Source organism: Chrysemys picta, chromosome 3 (assembly GCF_011386835.1).
Source record: "Chrysemys picta bellii isolate R12L10 chromosome 3, ASM1138683v2, whole genome shotgun sequence".
Classification (NCBI taxonomy): domain Eukaryota; kingdom Metazoa; phylum Chordata; order Testudines; family Emydidae; genus Chrysemys; species Chrysemys picta.
Window position 1 is genome coordinate 44547174 of NC_088793.1, and position 27385 is coordinate 44574558.

The 27385-nt window shown below is 38.6% G+C and overlaps 1 protein-coding gene across 5 annotated transcripts in view; it reads right to left on the reverse strand.

Annotated features, from left to right (window-relative positions):
• CSMD1 (CUB and Sushi multiple domains 1) overlaps positions 1-27385 on the reverse strand; it is a 1932406-nt gene that overhangs the window by 529293 nt on the left and 1375728 nt on the right. For all 5 annotated transcript variants that reach the window (XM_008163737.4, XM_005289701.5, XM_065587776.1 and 2 more), the window contains one exon: positions 24185-24297. In XM_008163737.4, the coding sequence (XP_008161959.2) occupies positions 24185-24297 (113 nt within the window). The remainder of the gene's footprint in view (positions 1-24184; positions 24298-27385) is intronic.

The window sequence follows — 27385 nt, forward strand, 5'->3', positions numbered from 1 at the left end:
CTGCTCTCCCCACCTCCAACCAGTGCCATATAAACATTACAAAATAAAATTCAATCAGAGAAATTTCTGGTCTAGGTTGGACATTAGGAAAAAGTTCCTAACTGTCAGGGTGATTAACCACTGGAATAAATTGCCTAGGGAGGTTGTGGAATCTCCATCTCTGGAGATATTTAAGAGTAGGTTAGATAAATGTCTATCAGGGATGGTCTAGACAGTATTTGGTCCTGCCATGCGGGCAGGGGACTGGACTCAATGACCTCTTGAGGTCCTCTCCAATCCTAGAATCTATGAATCTATAAAATCATATTCCAGATTACATTGTTGTGAAGTGTAGGATCCCTGATTTCTTCCCAAAATTCCACCGTGATGCACCCCGTATCACATAATACAATAAAATAATAGTTTCCACCCTTGACATACAGTGCGGCCTTATTTTCACAAAACATCCTGTTTAACACAGTTCATTATCCTTCACTTGTAAAAATCTTCACAGTATAATATCCTATGAGTTATATGTTCAGAAAACATCAGTTCTACACATTTTAGGAAAAACATTTTCTAGGAAATGCCATTACACTCATAATTACAATAAAAACAAGCAACACTGTATCCTCAGAATAGTGTTTAGGGATGAAACTAATCACGCATGCACACACAATACCAAATTAGCCACTATGGCAGCTCTTCACTGTTTGACTTAATTCTGCAACTCACATTCTTAATTTAATAATGAGTCTGAGAAGAGACCTTTCTTCTATATTTTATCATCTACTCAGCAAAAGAATTAAGCAAGGAATGGAAAAAGAAACTGTTCATCACTATGTTTTGGTTAATGAGCTATTGTTTGTGCTAATTCCAACAAAATGTAAAGTTAAATGGTTATTTCATCCGGGATAATAATAACCTGTTCTAATCAAATTCACTAATGAAACAAGAGAACAATATAAAAATGCTGCTCTGGAGGATGCCTTTGCAACAGGTGGAGGTGTTCTCATGTCAAATCAATTGCTGTCAAAGTGTGAAATTAGCACCTGTTTGTAGGCTGAACTGGTAAATCACACAGCTGGTGAATGTATTTGGAAAGAAGTTAAGTACTGTAGTAAAGAAGTGAAGAACTTTCTAGCAACTCTTCACTGCAATCAATCAATACTTTGCTGAGGAACTTGGTAAAGTCAGTGTGCCTGAATGAACAATTCCCTTTGTTAATATACACGTTTCCTTAGCCCTACGTTCATTAACTAGTAGTAACATGAATCATGCTTTTAATACTGTGTGGGAAATAAACTTCAATTGTCGTTATAAAAATAGCATTCATCACAGTGAATTACTTCCACATGGCTGTTGGAAGCTAATAAAGCAACACCGAAAACATTTATTAAATGGTAGAAAGGAGACAAGGCTGACTTCTTAAGGGGCAATCTGACAAAAGAGTTTAAATGTCCAAAGGTTGTCTCTATCTTCTTTGATTTTCCTTAAGGCTCTTTTGAATGTTCTGATCATAACTGTTGTTGTTCCCTATTAATGGTCTGATCCAAAGCCCTTTGAAGTCAATGGAAAGACTCCCATAAACTTTAATGCACTTTGACGCAGGTCCTAAATGTTTAGACAATAGCTAAAATGTATTTAAGACATAAAAAAGCATCATAAAACTGACTGTATTACCTTCCCAAGTCCAGCTTGTCATTTGTGAGATACTGGTTTTGCAAAACATCTTATAGAGGATATATTTTAAATGGGAAAAAAAGTTTTAAGTTTGAAGTCTGTATAAAAGGAATAGTTTGAGTATAAATTTCAGAAATTAAATAAACACATTTCCCCTGAGGTTCACACAATGGCATACATTATTGCAAAAACAATTAAAATACCTCTGTCTTCATCCAATGTATCAGATTATGGAGACCAAAAAACAAACAAAAAAACAATGGAAAAAACCCCATAATCCTTCCACCACCATGTGCAAGTACAATCTTAAAATTGTGACTCTGATTAATATAACACATTTTCATTCTTATTTCCTTAACAATAAAATTTGTTTTCCTAGATCATTGCTCTAAATGGCTAACATGAAGTCATGAGCCAATTTTTATTGTAATGCATTCTTTTCTGTTTTTGTTTCCAGCAGATGTGGCCATGCTGGAACTCATCCTATTTCTTATGTCTCATGCTAACGGAGCATAACCATATTTAACAGGGATACATTTCTGTTGGTAATAATGTGAATGCTTCACTGATTAGCTGCAGAATGTCTTGTGCCTTAGGTAAGTAAAAACATCCTGCTTAGAATAAAACAGGGATCTTAGCCACAAAAAACAAAACAAAAACCAAAAAATAAACAAAGCAGATTAGCATGATATCTGTGACACAATGAAAAAGCTAAGAATCATATTTAATGTGGATATTGTAAGTAAATATGTAAGGAAAGAATGTTTACATTAGATAGGGGTCTATAAAACTCCCACAACTATAGAACCAAAATCCCTGAAATTTGCAGAGATTAAAAATCCAAACCTGGATTCAAATGTGAATTTTGCAAATAGGTAGATGCAATATTCCGAATCAAAAACCTCTCAAAACTTTGTGTGAAATCTGGATCCAGCCATATTTACCAGATTCTTCTCTGGGTCTACAGCAATATATACTAGGCATTTCTAATGCACCCACTACCTTAGAATGTAAGTACTAATATATCTTGGATGGAAATAAAGGTATTTCTAGTAGAAGCAGATGGTAAGGAGCCCTTCATAGGTAACAATGTGGTGATTACTATCAATAGTATTACAATCTATTTTTTTTTTTTAATGTAGGCAGTGTACTTATAGCCATGTCAGTTCCAGGATATTAGAGAGAAGGTGGGTGAGATAATGGGCAGCGGGTAATGAACACTGTGGGAGGCTAAGCCCCAAACCTCCGCTAATGCTCCCCGCTGCAGCCCTGGGGCCTGTCCACAGCAGGGCTTAGAACTCCTCTGGGTGGCCAAGGCTCAGGGCAGCTCCCAGTGGGCTGGATGGATGGTGTTGAAGGGGCGGAGTGGAAGTAGGGCTTCGGGAGGAAGGGGCAGGGTAGGGGGCTAGCCTCTCTGAACCGGGGTGTGTGCGGGGTGGGGGTGCGGGGGGAGGAGTGCTTGTGCCACCCATGGGTGAGGTAATATCTTTTATTGAACCAACTTCTGTTGCTGAGAGACACAAGCTCTCAAGCCACACAGAACTCTTCTTCTGATCTGGGAAAGGGACTCCCAGCATCACAGCAAAATGCAAGGTGGAACAGATTGTTTAGCATAAGTAGTTAGCACATACTGTAAAGGACCATTCTAGGTAGGAGTGGACCATTAACATTTCAGAATCCAGCACAGGTTTGGGTAGGGAAACACAAATAAAACAGTAAAACCACCACCACAAACAACACCTTTTTAGCATCTAATAGAAGTAATCAGCGATATAATAGCAAGCTGTAGGTTTAATTCATAGTATGTTTAACAAAACTGAACAGCAGTGAAATTTTGAGGAGTTTTGCTAGGAAAAAAAAGCTCTCTTTTCATAAGTACAGTTAGTTGTATCTAATTTAAACTATCAGAGAGTACTGATGCTTATCTTATTTATGGTTATTAATTCTCCAAAACTGCAGCCACAGCAATCTGCATTTGAATTCTAATAAAACAGTAATAAAGCTCAACGAAGCCTTGTAAAACCATCTTTTTCTGTCATTTTTATGATGATGTTCAATTGAAAACTGATCCCTTCTTGAAAGAGAATTGTTTTATCAGAAAGACTAGCAAATGAGTGGCACATTAATTATGGCTTTTAACTGCACCTTATGATACTCAAGTGTTTGCAGCGGAGAAGGAAGTATATTACTACAGAATGCATCTTTACCAAAGTTAACATTGTAGTTAACCTCTTGGCTATGAAGGATTTATTTAAAATGTTTTTCTTTTAAAAAAAGTCAATGTAAGAGGTTTGTTGAACAATATGGACAACAAGGGTCACTCTTGCTCTCTTGGAGTTTGCCATTGATTTTGATCAAAATAGCATTAATTTTGAGAGTTTGTATTGAATCTGAATGGATATTTATCTATTTCTCTGTGTCTGACAGATAAAATATTAAATGTAATTGAAACAAATTATTCTAAAATTTCAAAAAAATATTTGGCAGTAGTTATTCTAATACTATGAAAGATAATACTACAGAAACAGGAAAGTTTGTTAAATTAATACTGTTCTGGTGTGAATAGAAGTTCAGTTATCAAAAAAAATCATACCACAAAAAATATCAGGGAACATGATGAGGAGAGAATACACAAATCATTTTGAATGTATGGAAAATCAGGTGGTTAATTTTCCAGATTAGTACATGAAGAAGGACCCATGGTATACAGAAAAGATACATACCAAACTGCATTGGAGACAAGAGCAGAGTTAAGAATAGGACTTGAAAGAAAAGAGCAAAATTTAGTGGTGTAAAACTGTACTTCTTGTATAAGGAAATAGAAGTAGCTCTTACATCCCATCAATCTGTGTGTGAAGCACAATTATATGTATTTGTATGTGTATATAGATACACACATACATTTTTGGATGTAAAATTGTCTAATGCAAGGGTTAAAGAGGGCTCAGAGGAGGAACAGGGCTTTTGCTCAACTTTTTGTCTAAATTATGTTTTGGATCAACTTTCATTCAAATACAAAATCAAATATAATCCCTTAGTTTGCTATAGTCATGTATATTTAATTATTGTTGGATTTATAAAGTAAGCTTGTATGCCAATTTCTACCCAAAAATGGCATAAACTATGGGTATATTAATTTTATCAAATAATCCATGGTATTGTCCGTCCATCTCCTCACTCCAGTCTATCTTGGTAAAGATTATAATAAACATTATAATTGTAACATGGTAAGAATATAACATCATTATGATACATTTTCAATAACTGTGGTCCTTGTCCTGCTTTGAAAGCCCTTTATTTAACGGTCTGAAAATTACTTACAATGGAGTATTGTGCTTTTGATGACGCACACTAGCCCATTCCAGCAGATCAGTAGCTCTGTGCATAATATTTGGCAGTTTCAGATTGCAAATCTCTATCTCCAACTGCGGCACAAACGGAGCACTGATGTGGGCCTCTCATTCTGCTAGTGGTATAAGCAGAAAGATAGGGGGGAAACAGACTCACAAAGGACAGCTCTACACTGGTGTTCCTAGACCTGTGTTAACTTGACCTAAATGATTGCCAATCAAGTTAGTTAACTCAATTGTGAATTCTAGTCTAGGGCAAATCTTTGTGGGTTACCATAGTATTCAGCCTGAATTCTCTGAATCCTGTGTAATTACAGTTTTACAGATTACACAATATAGGATTCCCCACTCCCATTACCCACCTCTTAGTCATAAAAAAACAACTTCTAAGCCATACTAACTCCTTAACTGATTCCACTAGGCCTAGGTATTGCTGTGGCTCGAAAACAGTAAGTAATGTTTCGTTTCAAATGTGTTTCAAAGAAAGCCTTTCTTTTAGTGTTTTTTGCTGCAACCTAACACAAATTTTCATACAGTGCTTTCTACTTAAAATAATCAGAGTGTGACAGTGTTAACAGTGTGTCTACTATAAAACACTAAGTGACTTCTGAGATTTCAGTGTTAACATATGTTAAATTAACAAGTGCTAAAATGCATTAAAGTTGTTTCATTGTGAGGTGACAGCAATGCTACTGATATGTTCCATCAAAGTAGCTTAATTTAGGTAACTAGAATTGCAGAAAGCCTTGCAAACTAGGTTTCTGATTTAACACAGACCAATATCTGATCATGGCCATCTTAGACACAAAGGGCTTTGACTCTGAGGAATGGATTTGTTTCCACAATTTTCAATTTTGAATTAATATTCATGTGAGGAAATTGTTTTCTTTTGATATTATTTCTTACTCTGTGGCAATACTACTACATTTTCCCTTACTCTGGCAAATGAAATACCAAGTAAGGTGTTCAAAATAATAGATTCTTTAGAAGTCTATTGACTTCAAATGATGTCAGCTTATTATTGTCTACATATCATTCATGCAGTTGTTCAAAGGGGTATATTTAAAGAGAATGTCTATGCCAGAGAACATTCAGAGGTGTATCAGTCACCATCTCATTTAGTCAAATCATTCACTGCCTCTTACAGAAAGGATGGCTACTTAAAATAACATGGATCGGAAAATGAAACTTAATGTAAAAGGCACAACTGGGGAGGCAGTATGAAAGGCTGACTTATTGCTCATTTAAAGTGTAGTGCTTGATTTTTATCACCAGAATGCAGGTGTCATGCATCAAAAGACTTCAAAGACTGAAGGGCAAACTAATTTTCCTTGCTTGATCCTTCTAGTGGAAAAAAAAACCAGAAGACTGTCAAAAAAATCAAATGCTATTGTGGGAATTTATCATAATATTGTTCAAGGGAAAAACTCATAAAATCTTGTTAATCACTTGCTATGATGCATTTTCATTTTATACCATCATTTACAGAAGGCAAGATAAGCATTATAAATGATGGAGGATGTTTCAAAATGTCAGACTAGCCCCATTATTGTGGGTCTCAACTCACAAAACTTAATAGGTGATGTAAAGCATTGTTTCTGCAACATATATTGGCAAATTTGTGAAGTACAGTAAACCATAACTTTACCTGGATTTGTCAAAGCCTGCAACTGCAAGGGAGGTAATTTGGATTCTGTGGGTTAGATTCACTCCATGTTAACTGTAGCTTCTTTTGGCATAAATGTTAGTACAGATCCCAGTGACAGAAATACTGCCAGGGGAGGAAGTAGCATTGGCCCAAAGTTATTAAAATTCCTATTGGCCTAAAAGTGGTTGAGGCTGGTTGGCTACCTTTCAGTGGGGGATGAATCTCACTCAGACTCACAGAGATTCAGTGGAGCAAGAGGTGTAATTAATACACATCTTTAGTGAATCCTCTGTGCATGAAATTAAATTTAATGCAAAAATAATGTTAACATGTTGATACAATATATTTATATATATATATTTACAAAACTATCACTGTTGATCTATATACATGGATAATGAATATGAAAAAAAATCTCCAAAATGGCACAAGCATTCCATATCTAAAAGAATAAATGTATAATTTCCCTCCATATGTTAGTGTATCACATTAACACCAGTATATAATGCACAAACTATTTCAGGGCTATAAACCATCCCTTTGTGATTCTAAAATACACTGTACATCCTTTATAGAAAGCTTAAACTATGAAGCAAGTCAAAGTTCTGATAAGCCAATCACTCTTTGGGCTAATGTAGTTAATGCACATCAGTTTCATAGCCAACAGCAAACAAGGGAGTGATGTAGCCAGCCTCACATCTGACCACCTTTGACTGACCTAACCCAATGGATCAGATACCCATCTAGCAACTAAGTGAACTTTCAATGTGGGATTAAGCAAGACTCACACTCAATCTTCAGGATTGTAGTGAAGTGCCTTTAACACTCAGCCATCATACTTCATAACTACAGAGCAGTTGGATTTATTTATAATTACATATTTTCATTTATAAGAACTATGATATTCATATTGTTGTAGGCAAAATGTCATTGAAACTGGTGAATGTAACAGCCACTCTTCATTTGGGATAAATGTAAGAAACAATAGGATTCTCAAATCAAACTATGGGCACACATGAGTCCTTGCAGGAATTAGAACTATGTAAGCAGAGTGTTTTTGCTGGGAATTATTTGGTGGAAGTATGCACATCTGCGTTTCTGAGAGAAGGCAGCAAGAAAGCACCAGGCACAGCCTGAACAAACACTGAGAAGCACCTAGAAAGAAAGTTTTGGGGCTGAATTTAGCAACCTTATATCCTGCAACTTGGATTGCATGAAGTTTCTATGGAGACTGGTGTATATAAAAGAAACAAAAGTACTGCTTCCCCTGAATATCCTTGTCGGACAACAAAAATTAGGGGAAAACAAAGAAATCTTCACTCAGAAAACATATTTTAATTAAAAAAATATTACGGATAATAGCAAAATAGTTTTAAGGTAATAATAAAGTAGAAATGGATTGAAGATTGATTTAGAAACCAATAAATAAATTTGACTTGAGGGATAGAAAACAGTTGTGACCTTAAGGAAAATAAAAAGATCTAAGAACAAAGAATGTATGTGCCAGATCATTGTAGCTGCAAGACCAAAAGAATCCACCAGAAGATGAGACATTCTTGTTCTTGCAATCATACTGCACTGGGAATTACAAGGTTACTTTTCTTTACTTAACAGGAAAGCAATAAAATATGCTGAAGGTTTAGTTTATTTTCAAAACAACAGTGGCAGCCTTTTAGCAAAAAAAACAACGCACAAGGATTTGATACCTACTGTATCTTTGATAAGGGGATCAATGAATATAAGTGTCTATACACTCCGAGGAAATACTACCTTCCATCCTTGCTGGTTCAGAAGTGAGGGGAAGGAACTTTAGTCAACAAGAAACACCACAGCTAATGATTTAAATGCAGCCCTCCCCTTACAACCTGACAAATAGATCAGTTGAAGGCAACAAAAAAATAATCCTTTGAAATATTAAACATATGATTTGCTTATAAATTAACAGCTATAGCATATATACAGTACATATGTAGATACAAAAGGATACACATGTAAATAGCATTTGAACAAAAAAATGGCCTTTGCACACCACAAATTTTACATTTCTTGGCTTTCTTTGTGTCCAAAAGTAATATGAAAATTAGAAAGCCTCATACAAAGTCAGAGATGACTGAGTAACTTTTTTCATTGGTGAAGAAGCCATGCAGCTCATTGTTTCAAGTGCTTCTAAGGTCAAAGCTATCTATAAAGGAGATAAGACTTATGTGGAAAATGTGGTCCAATTCGACACTCAAACCGAAAGACCGCATTTTGATGAATCAAGTGGGCAGAGCTTGGTTTGCAGGAATAGCATTACTGATTTTTATTCTCAGTTCAACCTTGGTTTAAAACAGACAGGGAGAAAGACCCATTTTCTTCTGTGTCCAAACAGTTTTCTGTTCTCTTTTATAATAAGCCCCTCTTGATCAATATGTTTCTCTCTATTTACCACTGTAGGTTCTTATTCCATGTCTACCACCATGGTACCCAAGTTCCTATTTTTCTATCACAATCACTTCTCTAATTATTGCTCTATTTCCCTCTTCTATTTTGTCTTTAGCAGAAAGGGACCTAGTCCAAGCCATAAAAAACAAACCAACATCCCACATCATTTTTTTCCCCACAAAATATATTCCCCAATGGATTAGCATTTTCAATTACTCCTACAAAAGAATCCAAGATGTTTTCAGCAAGTGTTTTAACAAGTCAATATATTAAACGTTATTATAATTGAATGGAATATCTGTTAGACTAAGTTGTTTGGGACAGTGACTGTAATTTACTTATTTTTTAGTATAGTGCCCATCACAGTGGGGTCCCAACTTTGCTGAGGCCTTCAGGAAGTGCTACTACAATATTAATTTTAATTAATAAATAGTAATAAAAGGGCATTAGAGGTACATTACTGCACTAAACATAAAACATCTAAAGAACATATTGTATCAAAATACATTTCCAACACACTTTATATCCAAATAGTCTCGAGATTCCTTTGCTGTTTTTTAATGAATTTCACCTGGGAGCAATAGATAGTAACAGCTGTACAGAGGCTGTTTGGGTAATTTACAGGTTGGGAAGTGGGTTCCATCCTCCAACCCAAACCCTGTATATTTCACCTGTACAAATCCTGTTTTATGTAAAGTTAGTGATGAGGATTTCACTGCTACTGAATTATAAATTGGATTTTTCTAGTAATTATTAGCAATCTATCACATTGGTGTTAGAACCCATTGCTCCCAGACTGGTAACTTACCCATTCTAAAATCATCTTTTTCCATACAGGAAACTTGAATAATGCTGTACCGCACGTTATAAATATTCCACATATTTAAAAACTTACTGTAGGACTTGGCTGAACAGCTGCCATTATATTTTAGAAAATCAGCTCATGCTAGAATGCAGCAAGAACTGCTTCATATCATTTTTATTGGTAACAGTTTGCCATAGTGGGAAGTGATTCAAAATGCTTTGTACTGGGAAAAAGAACTGACTGCCATTTCTCCACCCATGCAACTAACTTGCATTGTATGGAACTATGCACCCGTTGATTTACATAACATCATAGTCAGGGCTGGCTTCAGGCACCAGCCAAGCAATCTCATGCTTGGGGCGGCAGATTCTACGGGGTGGCATTCCGCCCAATCGTAGGACGGCACGGCCACTTCTTTTGTTTTTTTTTGTTTGGTTGGTTCGCCGATCCGGCTGCCCTGTAGGGGGTGGCAGCACGGAGGAGGCGAGCGCCCTGCTGGGAGCAGGCTGCGCGCTCTGTCTGCCCCAGCCGTTGCCAGGTCTGTAGCAAGCCCAGCTGTAGCAAGCCCAGCAGGGCAGCCCGCGTCCTTCCCTCCCCGCTGACCGGACCAGCACAGAGCCCTCCAGGCAGGTGGCGTGGCGGTCGGGACCATGTGGTGAGCACCCAGCTGAAGCCCTGGCCGCCCCCCTTCTCTCTCTCCTCACGCTCCCACCCCCTCCCCCCTGCTAGCATGTCTGCAGCACAGGAAGTCCCCCTGCACCCTGGCTCTGGCCGCCCCACAGGTTTTTTTTTTCCCTGCTTTGCCGCTCCGGCCATGCCGCAGGTTGTTTTTTTTTTTGCTTTGCCGCTCCAGCCGCCCCGATTTTTTTTTGCTTGGGGCGGCAAAAAAGCCGGCCCTGATCATAGTGAAATTCAATTTCCCGATGGTAACAAAACTATGTGAAGAACTGATTATTGCCAAAGTAAAAGTCTGACTACCGGTAGTTGTAACTAATGGCTAAAATGCACATTGCAAATTAAAAATTCCTAATTTACCAATGCACTTAAATACATATTTAAGTCTCATTGAAATCAATGGGATTTAACATGTGCTTGAAGTTGTGTATGCTTAAGTGCTTTTCTGAATCAGGGCCTAAAGGAGGAAAGGTCAAGAGATAACTGAATATATGTGAACAGGGAGAAAGAAAGAAAGAAAGAAAGAAAGAAAGAAAGAAAGAAAGAAAGAAAGAAAGAAAGAAAGAAAGAAAGAAGCTTTGGTCTAATTTAGAAGCATCTTCCAGAGCACAGCTTGTTTTGATTGAATCCTGATATATTTCTTTCAAAGACTATACAGTGTTCACTCATTTCCTACCATGCAAGTGACTTCATTTGCAAGTTTACAGAGAGCAATATCATCCAAGCCAAAGGCCTAATTTAATTAATTTGTAAAGGTGTAGGTTTTCTAATATAGCAAACTGGTGGCAAAGAGTTAAATCAACTGTGGTGGGGCTTGGATAACTGTGAGAATTGTATTCAAACTACCTTTCTGTTTGTAAAAAAATATATATAACCTGGAAAATATTTAGTTTACATTCAGTATTGTAACATATACATAAGATGACCACTAATATTAGTTATTTATTGACAAACATATTCATATTTTAATGTGATCCATTGCCAGTCTCAGATGTAAAGGCATCTCTGCTTCCATTCAGTGTCATAATGAAAAGCTTGAAGCTTTAAGATTCAACCAAGCATCAACACTGCATTAACGCTGTAGACCTGGCATTTGAGACTCCTTGCTTGATTGATTAAATACTCTTCTTGAAAACTCTAGAAATGTTAGTCATTTCTATTGATAGAAAATCAAAAGAATTATATCTGTATTTATATAATTGGATTTGTTATTATGTACTATTACTATCACAGAACTAAACTAATTCTATCACAAATGGATACCTAAAAGGTCAAGCGAAAGAATACCTAGGCTTTGTGAAATCACAGACCATTGGTTCAGTTCAGGCCTGTGGTAGAATCAGAACTGCTGTGAGATGGCCCATTTGTACTTCCAGGCCACTAAGAGACTGGGGATTTTATATTTCCCGCAAGATATACTCCAGTTGTTTTAAGTTTTGTTAAAATAAATAAAACAATAGAACAAGGCAAGATAGTGAGCGAATAACTGAAGGGAACTGCAGGAAGAGAAATCACAGCCTTATGCTTAAGGTAATTGAACAAAAAAAAGAACTCAATTGTATCCCTAACATGGCCACAGTCTTTCAATGTGATAGAGAAAGCTGCTTAAACCAAAATGTTGACAAGTAGTCCCCACGGTGTGTTCCTCATTTTCTGACTGCCCAATTTGAGACACCAGCAGCCTGATTTGTAGTAGTGCAGAGCACTCACTCACAACTAGAGCTGAGAAGAGGATGGATTTTTGGTTCAGAAGCCAAACAGAAATTTAAAAAAAAAAAAAAAAAATCTGATTCAGTCTGACCTGAAAGAAATTTTTGCAAACTTGAAAATATTATTTAGAGTCAACTAAAAACTCTTTTTCCTTGATGTTTTTCAGGTCAATTTGGCTGTTATGGGTGTTCTTCCGTGCGCACGTGTGTGTGTATGCGTGCACGCACGTGCTTTTTTTAATTGTCCGAATTTGAAACTGAAGCACCATTTTGAATCAACAAAACATGTTTATGTTTTCAAAGGTCGTCCACCCCCCCCCCTTTCCCCCAATCAAATTCGATGAATAGTTCCAGGCCTGAAAAATGCAATTTTTGGTGAAAATTCAAATAGGTAAAAAATCTTCACCCAGCTCTGCTCATAAGTGCAACTGAAGCCAATGGAAACTATGGATGCTTGTTGTCTCTGGCAGTATGGGAATGTGAACTGGAACAATGAGTGCAGGGTTGGAACAAGTTGCTCTTGAGTTGTAATCCTGACTTTCACACTGAGAAAACATGTGCTCAGGATCTATCTTTGTCCTAGTTTCCCTATCTGTAAAATGGGGAGAATAATAATCTTTTGTCTCACAGGGGAAAAGATTCATTAACATTGTGAGACACAAAGGATATGTCTACACAGTGAAGAAAAACCCACAGCTGGCCTGTGCCAGCCAACTTAAACTTGGCGGACTTGCGCTGCCGGACTGTTTCATTGCTGTGTAGATTTCTGGGATTGGGCTGGAGCCTGAGCTCTGGGACCCTCCCACGCTTCAGGGTCCTAGAGCTCGGGCTCTAGCCTGAGCCCAGAAGTCAATACAGCAATGAAATGGACCTCAGCCCAAGCCCAGCAAGCCCGAGTTGGCTGACATGGCTCAGTTGCAGGTTTTTCTTTGCTGTGTAGACATATCCAAAGCCACTATGGTGATGAATGCTTTCGAAAAGACCCCACATTCAATGAAAGATTATGTGCAGCAAATAAGGCAAAGACCATACATTGAATGAGGAGGATAAAAATATTGAACAACTGCCTCATTCCCTAAGCTTTGTCCATCCTGCATGCTGAATGAGGCAGAGATCTGGAGGGGGAGAAGGAGGGAGGCAGGAAGGACCGATCATGTATTTAAATACTGCATGCACAAAAGGGGACTGAACGGGCTCTCTAAATTCTAGAATGTTATTACTTTTCAGTTTAAATAAAGTTTTTAAGGTTCTTTTTGTTGTGTGTAGAACATATAAATTGACTGCAGTGACCTTTGAGTGCTTGACTTTGCACCCACAATGTTATTTTAATGTTTTGGTGCATAATATAAAATGGACTTGCAAGACCCTTCTTTTTTCCTTCTCTCTCACAATATTCTTAGTAAGAAGGCTAATTAACATCTGTCATCCTGTCTCCTTGTTTCCAGTGGCTTTGGCACTGTATAGTTTAAATATAATATTGTTACTGAACTCTATTCTATTGAATTATTCTTTTGGCAGCTTTTCCAGCATATCACTCAAAATTATTCATATACTGTCTTTGCTGCAGAATAGTAAAAATTAATTCCTGCTCATTCTAAGCTAAAAGTTCAATATAGTATACTTTCTCTGTCTGTAGGAAAAGAACCTGTGTATATGGAACTCAGAAGACAGAAAGGGATTAATGGGCTACTGAAGGCCAATTAGCTCAAATTAAGAGACCTGCAGCAGGAAGTGGTTCCAGGGAGAGGCTTAATGAGAAAAGCCCTGTTCAGCTGGAAGAAGCAGATAGAGCAGATGTGGAGCTCTCACTGTGGGAGAGAAGGCTGGCCAGAACCAGGACCAGGGCCAGACTGGTACCTGCAGATATCCCAGAGGAATGTGAAGAGTTTATGTTGCTTCATACTTTTTTTGGACTTTGAGTGTCCTAGAAGGGATAGAACTGTAAAGGAAAGCCTGAGAGCTATGTCTCTGCAACTCAGAAGGTGTTGGAAGGTGGGCAGAGCTGCGGAAGAACATCTTGGAAATTGAGGCTAAATGATTGATGGAAGAGGGTGCTCCAGTAAAGACAGTGCCGTCCCTTGGGTATGGCAAATCGGGGCGACCGCCCTGGGCTCCGTGCTTTGGGGCCCCCCTAGCTTTATCATGAGAAGGCAGGTGGGGAGGTGAGGTGGGGAGGTGAGACAAGGAGGAGCCCCCCTACCAGAACCTCCCCCTTCCCCCAGTGCCTCCTGCCCGCCAGCGGGCCCCGGCGATCAGCACCTCTCCCTCCCTCTCAGCATCTACTGCCTGCCACAGATCAGATATTTTGCAGTTTCAGGAGGCGCAGGGGGAGGAGGGGGAAGAGCGAGGGTGCAGCATGCTCAAGGGAGGGGGCAGAACTGGGCAGGGAAAAAGCAGGGTGTGGGTGGGAAGAAGCGGGGTGGGGGTGGGGTGGGAAGAAGCAGGGCGGGGGTGGGGCCTTGGGGAAAGGGGTGGAGGGGGGGTGGGGCCTGGGCAGAGCTTGGGGGAGCACCCCCCGGCAGATTAGAAACTTGGTGCCTATGCTCCGGGCCCCACAACCCTTTAGGGATGGCCCTGAGTAAGGACATCCTATAACACTGTGGACATGTATTCAAAACCTATAGCATTTTACTCAACAAATTCTTTAGTGTGTCTGACACAAGGTCCTGTTTTTACTACACAGCAGAAGATCAAAAGGAAAAATTCCTTTAGTTTACCCTCTGCTAAAAGTTAAACAGCTATGGTAAAACATAAAGTACATTTTTTTCAAATGATATTGTGAGTCAATGAGTGTGATGAATTTAAATTGAACAGCTCAAAAGGATTCTTCTAAGAAGTGGATGGATTTTAGACTGTTATTTTCGGGGGTGGTTTGTATTAAAAATGTCTCCAAATTATTTCCCGATAAAATGCCATACTAAATTCCAAAAAACATACTACTTTTCTGTATATAGTGATATTTCCTATGACTTTTGTGAGATGCTAAGAATACTCAACTGCGTTTGAAGACAACGGAACTTCAGAGGAAATTGAGACATTCAGTACCTTGCAGTGGTGGGATCTTTATTCGTATCATTTTGATAATATCATATTATGAAAAGTTACTCCAAGGTTTTATCATAAATTCATGGCTGTTACAAATAGAAAATATTATTGATGACTATCACCCTGCAACACAGAAAAAGGCATCTGCTTTAGCCACAAAACCTACTAGTTTTTTGTTTTTGTTTTTTTTTACTTATAGCAGTCTGTGGGGTGAAATCCTGGTCCTTTTTTGTGGAAGTCAGAGAGAGTTTTGCCATTGAGTACAACACAACAAGGATTTTAAGCCAGACTTTTAGATATTTTCTGTAAAACTCAGTACTGTATCATGATGTATTTCTAGAATAACAGAGTATATTTAAGTCTTTGCCCTCTGAATTGTAACTCAGGATCTGGTCAGAAAGATTCTGAACCATTCTCTTGTCTGTGAGGCCATTCAGGGACAGACTCTAGGGAAAGGAAAGACTTTCAGATACAAAAATTACACAGTTTAGGGGCAGTAACCCAAGATACAACCTTATTCTTCTATAATGAATACAACTTACTAAAAAACATAGCCAAGAATATTTGTGATTGGGTGATGCACAGGCTTCATCAACTGTTCAGCTTACAGGGACAGGCTTTTTTTTTTTTAAACTTCATTCTTAGACATTTTGAAATCCTCTTTAAAAAAAAGAATTCTTTATTAGCACTGATCAAATAGTATTTTTTAACCAAAGATTTGATAAATTTAGACCTTTTGGGGTTTGGGTTTGATTTGTATTTTTTTAGTTCTAGAAGGACTCTTAAACAACAAGCCATAGACAACCAGAACAAAGAGCTCTCTTCCTATGAGGTTGAAAGTAGATACTGAAGATTACCCTTACAATATCATTTTCAAAATAAAGCAGTATTGTGTTTAACATAAGAATAAGACACTAGCTAAACCATAAGGGGAAGCACTCAGTTCCTGATAATTTTTAAGAAAATAAAGCTGCCAAAAATAATTATAACATAATATATTGAAAGCAATTAACAACAATAAAGTAATAAAATAATGCTATTGTATCCAAAAAGTGATTCTTTCCACTTTTATACACAGCTCCCCCCAGCTCTAACCAGAGCCCAATTTCTCCATATTATCTCAAATGAAACGCAAGCCATTGAAAAGGAGAAGGTTAGCAGAAATTTAATTTGTTGAGAAAATGTCTCAAATGTAAGGTTACCTGAAAAGGTACCCAAAAATATACAGCGGGTATCTGTTTAAAGAAATAGTATTTGTATTCTGGACCTTTGTTGACAAGCATACTGAATGTGTAAAGAACTAAACATTAGCTTTTTGCATTTTCTCAAAGAAAAGCACATCTGACTTACTTTAAGGTTTCTGCATAGTCATATCAATCTTTACATATGGAATCTTGTGCAGCGTCTGCACAACTTTTATGTCTTTTTAATACGTAAAATTTGGAAATCAATGTGGGAAATTACTTTCATGCTAACAGCCATTTCTAGAATTAGCTTCCACATATCAATCCTCTCCATTTTTCAAATTCTATTAAATATGTTCCTAGGAATGCAACCACAGGGAATATACTATTTTATTTAAATATTGCACAATTAAATAAAACAAAAAGAAAAATCAAAATTCAGTAACAATTTCTCCTTGTGGGAATTTAGTAGGAATGAGAACAATTGAAACTATGACAGTTATTTACAAGCCTTCTTTTATAAGTCTTGAAATATAAGACCACTTTCCCCCGCCCCAAGCATTTTTTTCCCATATCAGCATTTTCACATTACCTCTAAAACAAAGTACCCTATATGATGGATGTTTTTTATCAGTCTGATACACATTTCACTTATTTCATAAACAAGAATTTTGTATTTTTTGTCCTTCTAATCATGCCACTTGATTATGCTACTGAAAAGTAATATAAATACAGCTATATATTAATCCTTTTTATAATAAACAAAGCTTCCACCAGCCCTTCTGAGTGAGCATGCCAACTCCAATTTCAGTGTTGCCTGTACTATCTTCTATTCCACAGGTTACATCAGATGTTATGGTATGGGACCTACATCATTCCTGTGTGTTTAAAAGAGTTACCAGCAACTATAGTTCTTTGACGAGCAATGCCACTACATATTCACATGTGTGAGAAGCTGCCCTGTAACATAGTTGAACTTAAGAAACCTTTTAGAAAAGCAATGCCTTTTGTAACTGCATAAGACACCAGATGTTTGGACCGGAGAGTATACAGGGCTGAGTTGTGCTCTATCACATCAGTTCTACCCATTAAGCCCCAGAATCCTAGGAGAGTATAACTGAATAAAAGGGAAATGTGGGCAGGTAGCAGAAATACGTAGAGGCAACTCTCTTGAAGAGCCAATTATTGGTGTCTAATATATTTTTTTTCTGTGTATATATATTTGCATAAACAAACATTTGCGGAAGTTTAGTTAGGAGTAGAACCAAGGTGGGCTGGAAAGTACTAATTAAACAGAACTGCCTTCTCAAAGCTAGCATTGTCCCTGGATGCCAAATGGAGATAGGGGGGTGAATAAGATTGCATGTAGCAGTACTATATATTTCTAATATGAAAATGTTGTGAAGGCAAGCCTGAGCAGCACCCTAGGCCTAGCAGAATGAATGAAAAATTCATCATATATTGGTATTTTAAATAATCTAATCCACTCAGAAAGGATTGGGGCACAAATGACATTACCCTTTCCCTTTCTCTCTATAAACTACAAATTATCCAAGAGACTTCCTAAATACCTTAGTTTTAGCCAAATAGAACTGGAATTCGTCTTACATTTCTAGATTAAGGAACCAAGATTAATCTAGGAGCTCTTAAGGCTTTGGAAAGAAAACCTGAAGATTCATGGTCTGATTTAAATAAAACTCAGGCACTGTTTTGGGTAAAAATTTCAAATAAGGATGCAGACAACTTTGTCCCTCTGGAACATAGTGATGGGAAGATGAGCCATCAAAGTCTGCATTTCTCCTTTCTCTCAGAGGTAACTGTGATCAAAAAGGCTGTCTTTGGTGACCAGCAAAGTAAAGGGAAGTCCCCTAAAGGCTCAAAGTGGGCAATCAATTAACTTTGTCACCAATGAAATGAGATTCTGTGCTGGAACAGGTTCTTTGACTGGTGGAAAGATGTTAAACAGAATCTTTGAAGACTGTTCTGAGAGTGTCATGGTTGAAGATTTTACACTTATCATCAAGAGATGGCAAATAGGTATCTTTGATCAATGACAAAGAGAAGCTGAAAGACTTCCTGTAAACAATCCAAAATTGATGACATTGGAGTAGACAAGAAAAACAGGTTATATGATGCCATCAAAGAAGACTTTTACGTTTCTAGGAATCAGTTCAAATTAGAATTTCCATGGATTGCAACAATATAAACTGAATCGCCACAGGGCACATTAAATCAAGATATTGTTAACATCCCATGCTGAGGACCAAGGCAGAATAACGCAGGATTACAATGTAGAGCAAGACATCTTGAGTCAGAAGGTCTAGGGATAACATTATCAATATTACAGTGTATTTCCAGATGTCTGAACAATACAGCCACTATTACCACATCCAGGGGGTACAACTTTGCTGCTGCAGTAAAGCCAAAGAACAGCCCTGTATAGTAGCAGTGGCTGTAACCCACAAAGAAATAAAGAGATCTTTGATAAGATGGACAGATACAGTAAAAATACACCTCTCTAGGTCAGGAACCTGGAACCAATCTCACACGGAAAGAAAGGGGATATAAAATCAGAATGTGGAATTTAAATTTTTTCATGTTCTTGATGGGACAAAATCATCTTTTTCGGTGGATGAGAAAGTATTAACAAAAGTCCTTTTCTATGTCCCAGGACTTCTAACCTTAACGGAGTCATAGATTCCCAGGCCAGAAGGAAATCCATTTTTGAGCAGAGTTGTTATTTCCTTTGTGAGTAAAACTGGACCATGTATTCACATTGTATTATCTTCAATACCCAAGAATCTGTAATAATTCTACTTAATGCCACAGGGAAAGAGACCAAATGGTGTGCAAAGGAATGTGAAGAAATGGACGTAAGTGAAAGAGAGGTCAGGACTATGTCTTCAGGAAAGCTCTGAGCTAATTAGGTGCACAATTTTAATGCACAGCTAAACAACCCTTTAAGCAAATCTCAGTTTAAAATGTCTCCCCTTAAATTTCCTATTTTGTTGCCGATACAGTTGAGCCTTCTGTAGTAGTAGTAGTAGATTAAAAGAAACAGAGAAGCTGCTGCAAATTGATGAAGCATGGTTCCTTCTCTTTAGCTAGTTTGGGTCAACCCCAACATCAGAGCAGTAAACTTGGTCTCTTCCTCCATCTTCTGCAGATGCTAATCAGTCTTGCTATCTATCTATCTATTTTTTTAAAAGCCCTCAACATCAAAGGTATATTTGCATTTTGCTTTAAATCACTACAGACAGGCCATACCCCACAGTTCATGCAGACATATCTGACGTACCATACAATATACATTTAAAAATTATGTGGCCTTCAGAAAGGATGCTATCCACCATCTTATTTTGCTTATAGATAATAAACAAGAATATTCACTGTATCTGAGAAGTACATTTTTCTGTTGAAAGCCCTTGTTAGATAGAGAAAAGTGACCAACCATGGAGACCTTAGATTTGTCACTAGCCAGTGAGAGTGGAGAAGAAAAAGTCAAATGTGTAAAGAAGAACTGAACTCTGCTGTTGCATCTGATCCAAGTGATTAGTTGCCCGGGTGATAGTAGATGCAGATTCTGGGTTAGGTGTGGTATCTCTGTGAACAGAGGAGAAGCCAACATATGGAATTTGCCTGGGAACCATCTGAGAGGAGCTACAGGTTGATAGGAGGGAAGGCTTTGAGCTGGGGCAACTGCTTCGAGCCAGCAGCCTTATAAAAAAAGCAGTCAGTTGTGAACCGAGTGAGCTGTAAACAGAGGAGAAGACAGCAGAGGGAGCATTAGTAGGAGCATTGCCAGCAGATCGAGGGAAGTGATTATCCCCTCTATTTGGCACTGGTGAGGCCACATCTGGAGTACTGCATTCAGTTTTTGGCCCTCCACTACAGAAAGGAAGTGGACACATTGGAGAGAGTCCAGCGAAGGGCAACGGAAATTATTAGGGGATTGGGGCATATGACTTATAAGGAGAGGCAGAGAGAACTGGGGTTATTTAGTCTGCAGAAGAGAAGAGTGAGGGGGGATTTGATAGAAGCCTTCAACTTCCTGAAGGAGGGTTCCAAAGAGGATGGAGCTAGGCTATTCTCAGTGGTGGCAGATGACAGAACAAGGACCAATGGTCTCAAGTTGCAGTGGTTTGATATTAGAAAAAGCTATTTCACTAGGTGGGTGGTGACACACTGGAATGGGTTACCTAGGGAGGTGGTGGAATCTCCATCCTTAGAGGTTTTTAAGGCATGGCTTGACAAAGCCCTGGCTAGAATGATTTAGTTGGGTTTGGTCCTGGTTTGAGCAGGGGGTTGGACTAGATGACCTCCTGAGGTCTCTTCCAACACTATTCTGCTATGATTCTATGATCTCTAACAGCATGCAGCAGCTCTTCATTGATATCTTCCCCTTTTCTTTGATCTCCAAAGAAACAGTGAGTCTCTTCTTGAACTGTGTTTATCAGCTATCCACATTGACTATTTCAGAAATGGTCTGTAATTGTCAGATGATGACACTGATGCAGGCATGATGGTGTGATTAAGAGAAGCAGAAAACATTAAACTTTTTGCACTGTAGCAGATGAATTGACATCAGCCCCTGCTTTATCACCATCCAATTTCAGACAAGTTGTCATGTATGCTGACCAATGGTGAAGAGAAGGGAGTGGTTTCACAAACAGTGGTAAAGAAAGAAGACGACCCCTTCTAGACCCCTTCGAAAGATGAAAAGTAACAGGCTTCTCAGGTGGAAGTTCCTGCCAATATTGTCACCTCATTCATGGATTAAAATGGGGGTAATCTAAAAGGAGTCAGGAGAGGTTAGTGCAGAGATGAAGTATCAAGGCTGCCTCTGGCACAGAGGGAAATATGCCAGACACATTAGTGTTGGTTCCAGGCAGGACAAGGCACCATTAAAAACTTTCAGCAAGAATCAGAGGGGTAGCCGTGTTAGTCTGAATCTGTAAAAAGCAACAGAGGGTCCTGTGGCACCTTTAAGACTAACAGAAGTATTGGGAGCATAAGCTTTCGTGGGTAAGAACCTCACTTCTTCAGATGCAAGTCTGAAGAAGTGAGGTTCTTACCCACGAAAGCTTATGCTCCCAATACTTCTGTTAGTCTTAAAGGTGCCACAGGACCCTCTCAGCAAGAAGGTTGCCCTAACACCAACAGACTCAGATAATGGACCCGACTTCCACAGTGCTAGAGAAATTCCAGGACCAGATAAATTATATCCTGCAAAGAGCCTTCAGCTTCTCAGGAGACTTCAAAAGAGATGAAGGCCTACTCTGATTCTGCACAGGATCAGGACCCTGTTGGAGGCCACATGACCTCTTGTAAACTTGGATCCAAAAGTTCTGGTGTCTTGATAGGTCAGTTATGTAGTCCCAATATGCACTGGTTTCCAAAAAGTTCCCAAGGCTATGTGGCACCAGAGCATCACATACCTTTAGTGGTAGTATACAGCTTGAAGAAGAAATAACTACTGCCCAGTAATTCTTTTTAAATAGCTAAAGGCAGGCTGGGATAAGAGCTTGAAACGTTCTTAAAAGTAACTTTGACAAAATAACTATTAGATAGGAACAATTTGCTTGACATACTGAGAATGCTCCTCTTAAAGAAATCACTAACGATACCAGTAACTATCTCTTGTCCTTAAGGTAAACTAAACTAACAGGAATAAATCAGGTATTATACCATTTTTTAAGATCTGTTATAAACTGCAAAATTTGAGCTGCAGTTATCATAAAAAGGTGTTTAATCTGAAATAATACCTGTTGTATATTAATACCAGGTTATATAGTTAAGGCCAGAGTGTAACAACCAAATCGATATATAAGAAGCCTCATAGTCTGCTATTACTGAAGTCCATAAACAGATAGTTATAAAGGCTTATGTTACAGAGGCCCTGTGACGAGATATACCAGACCCTTTGAGGCTCTCTGCTGGAGGCCTCATGGCCCTGCAACAACCCAACCCCCTCCACCCCCCCCCCCCCCCCCCCAAAAAAAAAAAGGTAGTAGAGAGGTCCTCCAAGCTGTCTAAAGTGGCTGTGTGGGACACAGCCAATCGGGGTCCAGCAGCCTAGTATAAGTAGAGTTCAGTTCAGTTCCTTGCTGGAGATGTAGGAGGGTGGATGGTGTGTGGCTGGCTGACAGAGCTACAGAACCCCAGACAGGGCAGCGCTACCAGAAGGAGCCCTGAGCTGGTTGCTTGGACTCCATTAGGAAATGGCCCTGCAGTAAGGGTGAAGATGGCATGAGGCCACGCAGAAGTGGCCCAGGGAATTAGAGAAGCTGTGCAACATAGTTAAAGGGACACAGCAGATGGCTGCTCTCTGCAGGATCCCTGGGCTGGGACCTGGAGTAGCAGGCGGGCCCAGTTCCCTCCCCACCCCCGATTAGCCACTGGGGGGAAGTGGTCTGGACATTAAAGCACCTCAGAGGGGGAAATGAACTATAATTATGAAGCCAGGAAGCCCAAGAGGGCAAAGACATTGTCTCCAGGAAGGGAGTCCTGGGGCACTGCTCTATCCCACAGCTTGGACAATCAGAGAGAGGGAGAGAGAGTGCGAGCGCAGGCACACGCAATTGGCCCAGGGGGCACTCACGAGGGTTGAGTGCACCTCATTACAGGCACTTAGCTGCTTATCATAGTAGCAGAATAAATTTAGCTAAGTACAGGGCTTAAGAATTTCCACGACTTCTTTATTCTGGACCATATATTCCCCCTATATATGCTGGCCCTTCTATTACTGACAGCCACAATAAATACATTCATTCTGTGGCTTATATGGCAGGTACTGTATATCTTTTGTTAAATCTGAAAAGAGCCTCTATGGTGTATGAAAACAATATGAATGCTTTACCCATCCCAACTCTTTTGAAGGTTGATAATACTAACCAAGATTTGCGAACTTAGGTATCTAAAGTTAAGCAATTAATTCTGTACTTCAGAACCTAAATAAAGGTGCCCTGATTTTCAAAAGTGATGTAGATCTACAGCTTCCATTCACTTTTAAGCCACACAAGTATGAAAGTTTTGGCTTTCACTTTTATAACAACCCCATTCTCAGCCATTCCGAACCAACATTTCCAGTGAGGCATTGCTTAGCACTAGATATGGGGCAGTGCTGCCTTGGGGGGCTATTGTGACCCCAAAATTTGCCTTAGCCCCCCTGTAGCAGCTGCCACTCTTCAGCTGCCCATCTCTGAAGGCAGATCAGCTCGAGCAGCAGTTGGGAAGTCAGCCCAGGCAGGAGGCTAGGGTTCCTGAGAGCAGCCCCCGGCCTGTGTCCCTGCCTGCTGGGGCACACTCCCCAGGGCAGGTGTAGGATCTGCAGTCCCCAACCCAGGCAGCTCTTACCAGCTACAAGCAGCCAGTGCCCTGCACTGCCCGACTACGGCTTTCAGCCTCTGATCTAGCCGGGGGTGGGGCATGGAGAGGGCAGGGTCTTGTGGCATGGGCGGGGCGGGTGGGGGACACAACCCTCCAATTTAGTGTCTGGCCCACTTCAGCCCCTCTACCAGGAAGAGGCTGGAGCCACACCTGCACTAGCTATTAGTCCATTGGTCTAGCGCTGACAGGCTGCCTTATTACACAAAACCCATTTTAAGTACATATATGTTTTGTTGTGTATCAAAGGATTCTAGATTATGAATGTAAATGAGTTAAGTTAATTTGGTTCATACCTTGATAGACAGCTTTGAATCCAGGTGAGCCAATGCTGTCATCAGATTGCAAATGTAGCCACATCTGGTTGCTCATGCTCACAATAAGATCAGGAACACTAGAGCCAGTAAGTCTGCAGATAGGATAAACCATAATGTCATTTCTAGATGCATGGGTGACATAGATGAACAGAAAATATATTTTGATGTTAAAATGATATTTAAACAATTACATTATCCTACTTTCTAAAATGTCCACATTTGGCAGTAGTTAATTCACACTAGTCTCTATTTTTAGGAAATAACTAGTATTTCAGATAGCAATGTGTGATAACTGTTAGCAAATGTAGACTTTTTAATGGCAACTGCTTTAATACAACATACAATAAGTAAAACAGTGACATTTTGTGGCATAATGTGCTGTTTTTCAGTAAGCTACTACACATACATTGAAGTGTTCAAGACTGTAGGTAACAATAAAAATGGCAAGTATCCTCTAAGGAACTAAAATTCTTCTCAAAACAGGGAAGACTGAATACCAAGAAACTTTCGTTGCAAGTTAAAGTGAAAGACTTCAGAATTGGAATGGGGAAAATATATTATTGAAACTGAACTATAGTCATAAATAGCTTTTGCTTAGTAAATCTTAACTCAGATAATCTCCTAAATAACAGTTGCATGTCCACAATATATAAATATGGTGAACAGAATTATTTGACAAAATTTCAACAAAATATGGGGAAAATGGCAAATTCTTAATAATCAAGCAGGGGAAAAAAGAACCCTCAAGTTTCATCAAAACATATTTTTATTTTTATTTTTAGTTTATATTTTTGGAACGGCAGAGAGAGTTTGTCAATGGGAGTACTCACTGAAAAACTAATTTCAAACACATAATGGGCCAAACTGACTGCAGTGGAAATGCACCTGTCTATGCCAGGACTGGATTTGGCCCAACATATATATCACAATAGAGGTTTAAATGAAGGTCAATATTCAAGTACAATGTATTGTAAATATAGCTGGTTGAATTGCATAAAGCTTGTACATGAACTGTTGCTGAATTAAAAATTGGTTTTGATTCAGTCTGTTCACTCTTCTGTATTGTTTGCTTTTCAGCAAATACAGTAAACAGTACAGTTTTGTTCATGTGACAGCAAGTTTGGATCCACAGCTGAGATTTATTTAATTTAGAAATGAAATTCACTTCAACCAGAAACAGAACTGAATAGGCAGCCTGAACTATTCACAGATAATCCATAGCTCAAGTAAGTTCTTGAAAACTATTTACTGAACAATTAATAATGAACAAATTTGTAAAAATAAAAAAAATAAAAAAATTAAAAGTACATTTTGTGAAAAAGAACAGGCTAATGCAATCAAATAAATCATTTTTGAGCAGTTTCTATTTCATTTTGACTCCACTTTGATATTAATTATTAGAACATCCTAAATGATATGTGGAATAGAGGAACCTCAGCAAATTTACACGGAAAGCACAAAAACCTGAATGAAAAGCTAAATAAGATAACTGAAATTAGGCAAAAACTGAAATGCTCCTCAAAGGATCCTACAGTACATTAGTTCCATAGCTTTAAAAAAAAAAAAAAAAAAAAAAAAAAAAAAAAGCATTTTGTGCCTGATTATTTTTAAAATTACTTCTAATTTTATGCATGTCATTATCTGCAGGTGAAGGCTTGTAGGTGGAAATGCTAACATTTAGATCCCTGATTTTGCAGGCAAATCAGGTAGACTGTCATCTAAAACAGTACTATTTGTGCTGACAATTAACTGAGGATGTAAAAATGTACCTACAGAATTAGCAGCTGGGTTGAGGCCCCTGTAATATTTGGCTCTGTCTGTGGTGTTTGGCATCCTCAAGCACTGGGTTTCATACTTCCACAACTTTTCCCTTACCTGTACCATCCCATCAACCCTAACTTTCCAGAGCTCTTCTCTCTCCTTGTGCTTCATCACGACAGCTCTCTTGCCAGTATTCCTCAGATTATTTGACCTCTTAGGGGTTTGCAGGGAGAGAATTGTTGAAATTATTTAGGGCTTTGATTCTTCAAATTACTTCCCTTGCTGAGCTGCCAGATCCCAAATCTGGTGACTTTTTGGAAATATTAGAAAGCATATCCATGTGGCTTTGCCATTTTACTTTCAAAATAAGTTTGTGAAATCAGTTATATTTTAATTTGCGTGTTGTTATAACTGATGTTTGTGTGCAGATGATGTGATTAGTACATTTAAAAAATATTTTGCCTGACCTGATCATTTATTGTCTCCTAGCATCTATGTCTTCCAAAGCTACTTTAGTACACTGTCTTTGTGGAGAGTAGAAGGCAGAACCAGAGCAATCATGCTTTTAGCAATGAGTAAGCTCCTACTCCTGGGATCTTTTGGAATTTTCCCAAAGTTGCAAAAATGCTAATAATATATTAGATACGAAATCACTGTTGGTCTGGAAGCAGAAACCTTGATGGGGCAGTGAGTTTGCATGGAAAGGATAAATATTTTTGAAGGAGAAGTTAAACATTTACTAGAAATAGGCAAAAATTGACTTTGCTTCTCAAGGTGTTTTTTTTTCTTATTTGTTCTAGTACAGAATAAGTGAATAACTTAAAACATGTTTTTCTTTATTCAAATGTATCTATCATACTGAGTTCATCTCTAGAACAAACAAGTGCAATTTCCATTAAGGCAGTGAACTCGCAGGACCCCTTTAAGGTTTCAGAGGGGAATCTATGATCTGGTTTCTTACTGAAGAGAGGCACTGCCCAAAAACTGAGGATGAGAAGAGGTGCCACTTAGTCTGCCTGATCCTGTTATGCTGGTGTGATGCATAGCCAGAAAGGGTTAAGCATCCTGCAAAATAAATTACTCAAATTCAACCCTTAAAGACATATGGGGAGATAATGTTTGTGTTTTTGTGTATATATATATATATGGGTAGTGGTCAACAATGTAATCAACAGTCCCTCTCTACGCTGTATTCTGTTAATTCCTAGCATTTAAATGTATTATAAACATGTGATATCGCTGTATCCATCTCTTTGAAATGTACAGCAAACCATCTTTGAATGGTGAAGAAACAGGCAATTGCCTTATGTTAATTCGTATAGCTAAGTACCAGTGATGGACCTTCTTCAAAATCACCCTAATTACCTATTGTTCCCAAGGGACTCCAACCTATCAAAGAAGACTTGAAATTGTATAAAA